Here is a 12,504-nt window from a genome sequence, read left to right on the forward strand (position 1 = left end):
TGTGTACAGATTTTAAAAAATACTCTAAACTCCAGAATTGTTTTTATGAAAATAATTGCTATTGCTTGGGAAATTTCTACAGAAGGACGACAGGAAGCCTTTTATATATGTGATATACTCACTTTATGGTGGAAGTATTGTGTTGTTATCGCAAGAACCTCAATACCAAGACTAGCGTGTTTCAATTGTTCACGGAGAGACTGGAGCTGTCTGGTCTGTTCCCTACATCTTTCCTTCAGTCTCTGGATGGTTTGGCGCTCACATTCTCGTGACTGGTGGTCAAATTTTGCTGAAAATCCATTTCTTGTAACAGCTGGAGCAGGCTTTAATTTGCTGAGTCCTTGGGGAGAGGTGAAACCAACATTAGAGATTAGAGGCAAAGACATTCATCAAGTTTAAAAAAACAAACCTATGTATAATGTTTGTAAGCAAGATCACTTTTTAAAAATTCTGTACCATACAGCATTGATTGCATGGACAAAACTTCATTAATAGTTGCATCTATTTAAAAAGATTAAATGCCAGTGATAATTAAAACTGAATTCACTTTAATAAAGGATGTAATTAATTTCATTGGTCATGGTCTGTTTAAAGTGTACAACATACAAGTATCCAGCAGAGTAAGATAGGGCCATCGAAAGAAGAGAGGAAAAAAAGTGATTTAAATGCAGTACTCACTAGATTAGTTATTCAGGGTAGATTAAGCTCATGAATAGGCAGACTCATCATCAAAGCTAATATTACAAAGTGGAAATAAGGGTCAATGTACTTCAGATCTCTTACAGTGTAACTGTGCCCTCTGTGAATTCTTCATATTCAGAATTATTTGCTTATCATAAATTTGCATTAAGTCACCTGAAGGAATCATGCTTTGAATGAGGGTTAACACTTAAACAGGTGCATTTATCCTCAGAGATTTGATTCAATTTGTATCAGATTATCACTGCTAGCATTAATTGTTAAAAAATTTGCTCTTAGATTTACAGTCAGTCCTTTACCAGGTTGCATCTTTTGATGAGAAAGCCCAATACAAATTTTGCGAATCCAAAAAAAACACTGAAGTTTGATTGGTAAGTACAACACTCCCTGTTCAACAGTTCATGGAGTACGCTCACCACCTCATTCTCAAGGGAAATCAGTGTTGCTGGCTTTGGCAGCGATGCCTACATTGTTAAATGAATATATTTTTAGAAATGACTGCAGCATCTTCTATTGTCATGTTAGTATACAGTACGGTTTTCTATCTCTGGCCTAAACAACTCCATATGGATTTTACAATGTGCTAATGCTAAAATCATAAGGTAGCTATAAAAAGCTCTTTATAAACATGTATATACACATATAACTTAGTACTCATTATCACTGTTAGCTATCACATTATTGAAGTATGATGATTAATAGACAATTGCTTAGATTTTCTGCTTGTTGAGTACTAACTTCAATAGTTTTTAATATACAGAATCCAGATTTGCAATCTTAATGCACCTTGTAGAATAGTAGTCTGTGCATTTTAAATACTTGTGGAAACTAGAGCAGATCATGGGAATGAGAGATTTGTGTTCTTACTCATAAACTGAATAAAAATCACCAGACCACTGCAACTTATTCCAAAGGTCAACTTGTCTCCTCTCTTGCCCAAAAAGTATGCGGGGGTGGGGGATAAAAAAAAAGCAAGAACTGTCTGCTGTATGATCATTATTCCTGACTGGAGAATTCACTTAAATATTCCCCTTTATGGTGTGGAAACTTGACTGAGATTTCTTGCCTTTAGCTTCAAGAATACGCTATAGACTTCTTTGACCGAAAATCTTAATACGAGTATCCTTTGATTTACGAAAGGGCATGTTGTGGGGGAACATTGTTTTTAAGCAGAAACGTGTAACTTGGAAGATTTTCTGATGTAAAGAATTTGATTGTGTTGTATCAAGAACATCTATCACTTAAAACTACATTAAGATTCTGAAATAATAAAACATCCTCTTACTAAGAATTAAATCTTAAAATAAGACAATAAGTTAATCATGATTCACTCTTTTAGTGTCAATAAGACATTGGAACAGAATTAGGCCATTCAGCCCATCTGGTCTGTTCTGTCATTCTATCATGGCTGATCCTGGATCTTACTCAACCCCATACACCTTGCCATATCCTTTGATGCCCTGACCAGTCAGAAAACTATCAGTTTCCATCTTAAATATAGCCACAGACTTGGCTTCTACCACAGCCTCTGGAACAGCATTCCACAGATTCAGTACTTAATGTGTCCTCACCAAATAAAACATATAATACATCTCTTTCCTTCAGCTCACACCACCACTCTCCCCTACATTCTGTCATCTGTAACACAACTATCTCTCTCTCATCAGCTTCCCTCCAACCATTGTTTCATATTGCAAATTAAATCTTCAAGAAATAATTTCATGCAAGAATTTGTGAAGATACTTGCTCAAAGGAATACTTGTATTCCTCCAATAACAATATTACATGTAGAGGAAGGCTAAAATGTCATTGTTGTTCTTTATTAGATTTCTTAATGGAGTGGATTTAATTTATGCAATAATTTGAACAAGCATTGGATTCCAAGGATTGCAAGTAAATGCTGTCCAATTTGTTCAAAACATTTAGATCAGCCTATAGTTTGTCTCTCTATAGCATTTAATACTTGCATACTTTTGTCATTTAAGAACTTGTTGAGGTTTCTTGATCCAAATCATTGAAAAAGGTAGAGAGCAATAACTAGCTTAATATTGATCTCTGTGTACTTTACTGGAGACTGATCTCTATGCTAAATAACCTTCAGATTCCCATCTCCTGAACTCATTAGAGTTGCCTGCTGTTTAGTTACTTCTGGTAACTGATTTCTTTCTTGTTAATTTACAGAATTGCAAAAGGTCAACATTTATTTCAAATTAACATCCTTTATTGACAAGTGCATATTACCACCAATTGAACTCCATTTCAACACAATTACATTGAAGTATGTGATCTAAAGGGCTGTTATCAATGTTTTATAAATCTGAACCTTGAAAACCTGGTAGTTAGGAAAGGTTAGGAAGCCCTACCATGCTAAGTATCCTCTGCTCAATAGCGGCTGATGCTTATTGGTTTGCTTGTAGAATTGAAAAAGTACAAGTTTTATATGAACATTGTTACTCTTGAATCAATTTACAGTATGAAAATAGAAGTCCTCAAACTAGGTAATTTTGCATTGTAGGTTTTCATTTGGGGTCTGATTCAATTTAGTACTTTGGCAATTGAATCTTTTTAGTTTCCCTTTACACACTTCCAAATCTGATTCAAATGTTGATCTAATTTCTATGGAGTATTTTTCTGTGAAAGCTCCCATTGAACTCTCTCATGTATTGCTTTTCAAGAAGTAGTAAAGCTAATTACTGACATTATGCATTGGAGAATGAGGGCAACAATCCGCTGGAGTTCAGTAAGGCGTTTGACAAGGTCCCTCATAGGAGGCTAATCCAGAAGATTAAGATGCATGGGATCCATGGCAAATTGGCTGCTTGGGTACAGAACTGGCCTGAGCACAGAAGGCCGAGGGTAGCAGGTAACCACACAGTTGAGCTGGAACTCTGTGATTAGTGGTGTTCCTCAGGGATCTGTGCTGGGACCTCTGCAGTCTGTGATGTATATAAATGACCTGGATAAAAATGTAGATGGTAAGTTTGTGGATGATCCCATGATTGATGGAGTTGTGGATAGTGTAAAAGACTGAAAAAGAACACAGCACGATTATAGATCAGTTGCAGATAGGGACAGAGAAATGGCGGGTGGAGTTTAACTCAGATAAGTGTGAGGTTTGCATCTTAGTAGGGCAAAGCAAGGAGACAGTACCCTAATAAGGCCAGTGTTGCTGAGCAGAGAGATCCTGTAGTTCAAGTTCGTAGCTCCTTGAAAGTGGCTACGCAGGTCAATAAGGCAGTTAAGAAGGCTTATGGGATACTTGCTTTTATTAGTCAAGGCATTGAGTTCAAAAGTCAAGAGGTTACATTGAAACGTTATAAAACTCTGGTTAGGCCACATCTGTAGTATTGTGTACAATTCTGGTCGCCCCACTATCAGAAGGATGTTGAGGCTTTGGAGAGGGTGTAGAAGGTGTTTACCAGGATGCTGCCTGGTTTAGAATCCATATACTATCTCGAGAGGCTGAATAAACTTGGGTTTCCTTCTGGAGTGTCGGATGCTGAGGGGAGATCTGATAGAGGTTTACAAGATTCTGAGAGGCATAAATAGAGTGGACAGATTATCAGTTTCCCAGGGCTGAAATGTCTAATACTAAAGGACATGAATTGAAGGTGAAAGGGGTACGTTCAAAGGGCATGTAAGGGGTAACTTTTTTACTCAAAGTCATGGATGCCTGGAGTGTGCTGCCTTGTATAGTGTTACAGGCAAATAATTAGCGGCTTGGATAGGCACATGAATGTAGAGAAGATGGAGGGATAAGGACATGGTGGAAGTAGGAGGGATTAGTGTTTGGGAGATTTTGATTTGCTTTTTAGCTAGTTCGGCACAACATTGTGGGCTGAATGGCCTGTTCCGGTGTTCTACTGTTTTATATTTTATTATGGATTGAAAAGTTCACGAACAATTTTGACTTCACTGTTGGTGCACGAACAACAATTATGATTTTAATTTCTAAACACAGGCAAGAAATTCAAAACAACTTTTCTTATAATTGAATGAGCCAACTCCTTGCAGTAATAGTCTTCTGTTTTATTGAGCTACAATGGACACCGGCATGCTTATTTATCAATTTCTGAACAGAGAGATAATTTGTCAACTTTCACCCATTGAATTCATTGTCCAATATCATTGTTGCCATTTACAATATCTCTTAAACAATATTTCTGCTAAGTGCATGTAAACAAGTGTTTCCTTTCAAAACCATACAATCGTATGTTATTACTCCCCTATGGCTACAAGCAAGTAGTTAAGAAAGTTATTGTAAGAACAGTTTCACAGCACATTAAAGCTGTTTTAAACTACAAAATTTCCTGTATCCATTGTTAATCACAGTTGTCATCCCAGTGTTATAATGTATTTGTGGCACAGAAGCTACCATTCATCCCAAAAGGTGTTTATTCTCCAAATGTCTTTTCTCACGTCTGTTTAATTAAGATCACCAACAAACTCTGCATTTTTATCACGTGTTCATCTATAGACTCTACAAATACAGCCATATTATTTTTGCCCTAATTCTTATTTTTGAGGTAGTGGATTTCCCTTCCTGAGTAGACTTCCAATGGAGTTTAATAGTATAATTGTTCTATTAATACAATTATTCCAATGGACTTTATATTCATGGTCATTAGTTTTATTGCTCCCATCTTGCTTTTTTTGCTTTTCAAATGTTTCAGAATTTGGAAGACATCTGTCTAATTTGTTGACTGGCACTCTAGCCTGTCCAATCTATTCATATTCCTACAACCTCTCGTATCAGTCTAGTGAACCTCTTTGGAACCTTCTCCAATGGTTCAAATATTCAGCAGGCCAGGAAAAGAGTCCATGTTTCACGTCAAAGATTCTTTAACATGAAACACTAATTCCATCTCTCTTTGCCCAGATGTCATTTGATCCGTTTGTGTTTTAGGCTTTTTCTTTATTTTTTATTTCAGATTTTCACCATCTCTGGTTTTTTTATTTTCATAAACTCCTGCTAGATGCGAGAGTTAAAAATGAATGGGCAGCCCTGGGCAGTAAGATTCCATTCTTGAGAATTATTTGTAAACAAATTTCTTCTGTAAGTCATAAATGAACAATTTCACTGAGTGTTGATTAACATGAACATTTATTTATTGTGTTCCCCCCTTCCCACTCCCGCCCACAGTTGCTAAGATACAGAATGAGAATGTTTCATATCCAGTGGGACTTCAGACAAGCTTACAACAGCCAAAATATTGCTATCAATGAATGTTAGATTGCTTGATAAAGTATCTTATAAGTATCAGTAATAGAAAATGCCATGTCAGTTTCCAAAGCAAATTTCTCAGATGGCCTCCGACTGTGAAAAGGAACCCACAATCTTCTAAGGCAATTATATATTTTTTTAAAATGGGAAGGCTACATACAAACTTCTTTTTAAGATTGGTTGTCACATCAAATAAATAGCTGCTATTCCATAACTCCTGATGACAATTGTATTTCTATAAATAATTTTTCTATCCTGAAAAATTCTCTAAGAATTTATAAGAAAATTTGCATGAAGTTGAATTTCTGCAAGCCAGGCCCTATGAAACCTGGGGAGCTCATGTACCCATGATCTTAGTCACTGCTAATTTTACTTTTGGGGTCAAGGTAGTTGGTTTGGAAAATCAGAAAACATGCAAGGACTGTATGATTTCCTTTTGCTTCATGCTAAAATGTGCTACTTTGCATATCCATGTTAAATTCATTTCCCAATTATGTGCTAATTCTATATGTTAATTTATAAGCTTCCTGTATTTTGTGGTAATCTTATTCTGAATTAACTACACATTCTAATATGATGCTCTACCATCATAACCTTACTAATGTCACTCTTGAATTGGCTACACAGTGGATTTGGGGCAACTCTTAAAGACCAAATAATTAATCAACAAAAAAATCCGAGAATTCCTTCATTTATTTAGGACACCATTCTGTTTAATTGGGACATTAAACAGACATTGGGACATTGGGACATTCTGCTGAATATTTTATCTTGTGTCAGTCGTGTCCATTTGTGTGGCTGTTAGACTCCACACCGTGCTTGGAGCGAGCAATTTTTAAATAGTGTCAGTCGTGTGTGTTTGTGCTCAAAAAGCAGTCTCTGATAGTAGGTGAGAATCAAGCAGTAAAATCACTCAGAACTGTTTTGCTCACTATCGTTTCAAGCTTTCAGGCTTAGAGATGCCAGAAACAGCAGAGAGTGGAAATGAAATGATTTCACTACTTCAGCAAGTTGGGAACTATGAAGAATTTGAAAGTATTGACAATCATCTTGAATGTTACAATGAGAATGAAGATTTGAAGGATGCAACAATTTCTAACTTGCTTCAGCATGTGCACTTGTGTGGCTGTTAAACACTGCATTGTGATTAGAGTGAACAGTTTTAAAAATGGCATCTGTTGCATATGCTTGTGCTATGTTATTCATTTGGGTGGAATTAAAAAGCAGTGACTTTTGACAGTACTTCATGTAGGAAGGCCATTATCTGCACTCGGTACCTGCACTGATTTTGTACTTTTACAGTCTCAAAAGAACATGGCAGTGTACACTGGGTTAATTCCTCCGTTAATAACTATTAGGAACTAATAGACAGTTGTACTGTAGTAATATCGGTAGTGTTCCAATTTGTTTGTATTTCATTTAAATACTCAATTTATTACTTTTATTGTCTTTTTTAAACACTTTCCATGAAACTTCAGGTAACTGGGGCACCCATTTAATTGGACCAAAATGTACAGGTTCCAATGTGTCCTATTTAACTGGAATCCATTGTATTTGGATTTTGGTAATAACTTTTCTATTTATAATCTATGTTCCTTGATCAATATTACCTTTACCTTGATTGAATATTCAAAATGAAAAGAATTATTATTTTCCAGAGGAACTTGATGCAAATAATTTCTAATAAAATAGCTTTCACTTCTAAAAGTTGATTCTTCACCAGTTGTCCATTTACTGTTTTTATCTAATAACCTCTTATTGTGGAAAATCAGAAACATTTTGCTATGTGAGTACTCACTAAATTCTCTACCATTTAGATATACATTACCTGTAATGACCTATTAATATGGGCAAAAGTTCAACATGATTACAAGAAATTGGCAGAGAAACAGGGTGATTTTGAACCACAAAATACGGTACACCTATTGTGTGTGCCAGCTTTTTGTAATCTCAGCAGTTGATGAACATTTGAATGAGCAATATCATGAAAGTACTATACAATTAATTAATAATAATGTCATTGAGATTACAGAAATGATTGGTGAACTTCAAACTTGAAACTTAAATTGCCACTGGTTTGAAAAACGTACATGAGTTGCCATGAAATACATCATGGGATCTCAGAGTTCCTTGCATCCTGTATTATTCTGGTTTTGCAAGAAAGATTAAGGAAGGATTTAAAGTACCACCCCATCTAAGTGGGAATAGCTGAAATTTTGTATAGCTTGGCTAATGCAACATAGTTTAACAAAAACTTTTGCTACTTATCTCTGGAAATTGAGATCAGGGTTGTGGTTAAAAAAGATTATCTAGAATTATACTATGTTTCTGGAATACAATTTTTACTGTTCCTGGATGATTTACATCATTGACCAATTTATTTGAAGAGTTTCTTTCATAAGTTCTTACCTGCCAGCTTTGGTGTTTTGCTAATTATTCATCAGAAAGAGCATAAACGCTGCCTGGGCAGGGCGAAAAGTATTATCAAGGATGCACCTCACCCTAACCATGGACTTTTTACTCTCCTCCCATCCAGTAGGCGCTACAGGAGCCTCCGCTCCCACACCAGCAGGCACAGGAAGAGCTTCTTTCGAGGCTGTGACCCTGCTGAACCTCACATCACAGCGCTAAGCAGTATTGCACCCATATTGTCATTACATTTTTAATCTTTTTTATTGATTTAAAAATATATAAAGACAAATGCAAATCAGAGAAGTTACATCAAATGCATATTCCAATGGAAGTACAAATAAAAAAAGGACTGTACACTGTTAAAATCATATTGTATAATTATTGAGATCCTCAATATCCACAACTCCTCTTAACAATACAAAAAAGAAATCAAAAGTTCCCATTATTAAGTAAAAGAAAAAAAGAAAAAAAAACCCACTAAACTAACCTAAAACAACAAAAAAAAAGACTGGGCATTCCATTTGAGGATATAATTACAAAAAAGGGGGGAAAAATCCTTCCGGTCAAATCTGAAAAGTCACAGCGAAGAAGGAAAAAGATTACTTGAAAAAATGAAAAAAAAAGTAAAAAAAGAGAAAATTTAAATCATATGAAAATATTGAATGGAATGTTGCCAGGTTTGCTCAAATTCATATTGTATTGTCTCAGTACTTTTATATTTGTGTGCTGTAGCATTTACTTTTTATTCACAGTTATTTTGTAAATAACACTATTCTTTGCATTTCTGGTTAGATGCTAACTGCATTTCATTTGGCTTTGTATCTGTACTCAGCACAATGACAATAAAGTTGAATCTAATCTAATCTAATATCAATACTTCCAATGTTATTAATCTGATAAAACAACAAAAGAGCTGGCAAGCAAGAGACGTACTTCGTGATCTACTTTTTTCTAGTAACACCAATATTTGTCCAAATTAGTTGGTCATTCAGTCTACTGGTAGAGTATTCAGTGAATGCTGAAATTGGACTCCAGCAAACCATCCAAGATGAAAGCTCTGAATGGATAATCAATGAAGAGAGAATCACATTTGAAGTGAGTAGTATTTCAATGAGATGTGATTAAGATCAGATTGAGTTGTCACTATGCCAATGAAAATGGACTGAGATTGAAGAATTTAAATGTTAATTTAATGAAACCTAAAAAAATACACAAGAAAATTACAGTGAATGTGGCTAATTCACTTCTTACAAGAAGTAATTTGCTTCTCCAATCAATTGTAACAAAACAAGCTGAATTAACAGAAATTGCTGGAAGCACTCATGAGACTAAGTAGCAATTAAGGTCAAAGAACTGTCTGGAACTGAAAAAGAGGGGAAACAAGATAATGTTGCATTGCAGAGAAGGTGGGGGTGGGATGGCTGGGACCAGGGGAATATCTCTGATAGGATGACATTAAGCATACCAAAAAAGATACCAGTGTTTTCAGAGTTCTCTGATCAACAGATACTTCTGGCGACATGTTTTAGAGGAGAAATGTTTTTTAAGCTGTGAGATCTAGGTCAGAACTACTGCTATCCAAAAGGAAAGAGCTGGAAGTGCCCAGAACATCAGAGAGAGTCTAATATTAACACCCCAAGGCTAAATTTCTCTGGATGGAAAATGTGATGATGTTCCTCAAATTTTCATCAGGCTTCACTAAGACACCATAGAAGGATGCAGACAGACAGTTAGAGCAGCAGCTGTTTGGAGAACTAAAGCCATGGAACCGGAAGCATAGGATTATTCTGCAGACAGAATAGAGGCAGCCTGCAAAGTGGTCACATGATCTGCTATTAGTTTCTCCAGTGTAGAGGAGGCCACATTGTTAGCAGTGATTGAAGTACAAGTGAACCACAATCTCACATTTAAATCCATGGATCATGGGAAAGGAAAACATTCCAATCCACTTAGGGACCTAAAGAATACTTCAAAATTAAGTAGTCCTTACAATGTACGATACCACATTTGCAGCTTACGATGTAGTTTCCTCTACCTTGAACAAGCTAAAAGCAGATTCTGTGTCTACTTTTCAAAATTCCATCAATTAGTACACAAGCACAACCCAGAGCTGCCAGCTGTCTGCCACTTTAATTCTCCACCCCACTCTTATTTAACCTAACCACCTGTGGACTCCTGCATTGTCTAGCATGGTTCCAATGTAAGATTGCCTACTCGGATTTTTACAATTTTTGGTAACTATCTTTTTCTATTTATGAGAACTTTCCAGTTCTATTTTAAGATTAGCCCTCTATTACATTAACTGGGTTTTTCTCTGTCCACAGCCTGTGTGTGCTTTGCTGCGTACTTCCAGCAATCTCCTTTTGGTTTAGGGTTCAGTATCAGGTCCCTTCTACATTTCAGAGCTTTAATATGTCCCTTCGTTCTCATTCTTGTTTTCTCTCTCTCTCACACCACCTGCAGTAACCCATTAACTAGATAACTCCATAAACATTGGAATCGTATTCTTGGGAAGCTTCCTTCATCCTGTCAGAAATATTCCCCTTGTTCTATCCAATCCTCCCCTCCCCCTTCTGCTATGAAATTATGATGAAGGTTTCACAATCTGAAACATTAACTCTGCTTCTCTGTACAGCTGCCATCTGACATGCTGAGTGTCTGTAACACTTTCTGTTTTTATTTTAGATTTTCACATTCAGCAGCTTTTGCTTCATTCTCAAAGCGAATGTGCCTGCTGGGCATGCAATTACATTAGCAGATGTCAACCTTACAAATTGCACTTCACTTTGAACTTAGAAATAGGGTTATGCTGAAATCAGTTAGTAATAATACTATAACAGTTCTGCATTCCTTGCAATGTTTTAAAACTTTTAAATTAAATTGGTCTATTATTGCCTCATGCATTGATGTTAGGTGATAATCTTGTTTGCATACTGTTCATTCTGATCGATTCACTATAGTGGGGCATTGAAGTATTGCATGGTAACCCAATAAGAGAGCAGAATAAAGTTTTACAGTATAGAGAGAGTGCAGTACAGGTAAACTGCAAGTTGTAAGCTTACAATGAGGTAGATTATGAGGTCAAGAGTCTATCTTATACTAGGGAACAATTCTATAGTCTTAGAACCTGGGTTTGAAGCTGATTTAAGGAATATGTTTTATAGATTATTTACGTACCTGGTGAGTGAAGCTTGCTGGCAGGAATGACTAATCTTTTTGGTGATGAAATAATTGATTTTGGAACATCGCGATCTTTTTGAACCTCCTTCTTCAATGCTGTTTAAGGAGATTAACAAAGAATTTTTTATATAAAGGCTCCTCAGGTTTTTCCACACATGCATGACTCAAGGGTCATGCTTAAAGCTAGAACTTAACTTGTTAGAGCAAACACGAGGAAATCTGCAGATGCTGGAAATTCAAACAACGACACACACAAAATGCTGGTAGAACATAGTAGGCCAGACAGCATCTATAGGGAGAAGCGCTGTTGACGTTTCCGACCAAGACCCTTAGTCCTGACGAAGGGTCTTGGCCCGAAATGTCGACAGCGCTTCTCCCTATAGATGCTGCCTGGCCTGCTGTGTTCTACTTAACTTGTTAACTTGTTAAGAAAATTAATTTATTTGTTAGGAAAATACACCGACCATCAAAATAATTCATTAAGGATAAATATTTTCTCCAGTCATAGGTAATAAACACAATTACAGACATCGTTTCAAAATATTTGGCAATGTTACAAAATTTTCAAATGTAGAATTTATACTATATTAGATATCAAAATTGTTTAGAAGTGTAACATCAGGCAACTTCAGTTACTGATAGATGCTCCATAACAGGCCCTTTTATTATCACAAATAGGACTAGTTTTTTATAGTTACTTAAAACTTTTCCAGTCAGCGGAGATAGTGATTACATTATCCATCTTTGCACTTTTGGCCAATTATGCTCCATTACAGGCTATCAAGTGGATTTTGTTATCATTGTATTCTCTTCATCCTCATATTAGAGTGTTCCATTATTACATTGCTCTATATTTGGCAGTTTGGCTGAGACTGACAAAACACAAGGCCGCCAATTAAGTCTCAGTAATGGCCCTGTGAGTAAATTTCTGCTCATATGTAAGGCACTCAACACTTAGTCACTTCAGACTCATAGAACATTGCAAATAG

The 12,504-nt window shown here is 36.1% G+C and overlaps 1 protein-coding gene across 1 annotated transcript in view; it reads right to left on the reverse strand.

Annotated features, from left to right (window-relative positions):
• The window catches only part of LOC132391221 (microtubule-associated tumor suppressor candidate 2-like), a 305,375-nt gene that overhangs the window by 97,165 nt on the left and 195,706 nt on the right, over window positions 1-12,504 (reverse strand). Inside the window, exons 5-6 of the mRNA XM_059964130.1 lie at window positions 11,513-11,611; window positions 123-340 (exon numbers count right to left, since the gene is read on the reverse strand). Coding sequence (XP_059820113.1) covers window positions 123-340; window positions 11,513-11,611 — 317 coding nt within the window. The remainder of the gene's footprint in view (window positions 1-122; window positions 341-11,512; window positions 11,612-12,504) is intronic.

Source organism: Hypanus sabinus, chromosome 3 (genome assembly GCF_030144855.1).
Source record: "Hypanus sabinus isolate sHypSab1 chromosome 3, sHypSab1.hap1, whole genome shotgun sequence".
In the NCBI taxonomy this organism is placed as follows: domain Eukaryota; kingdom Metazoa; phylum Chordata; class Chondrichthyes; order Myliobatiformes; family Dasyatidae; genus Hypanus; species Hypanus sabinus.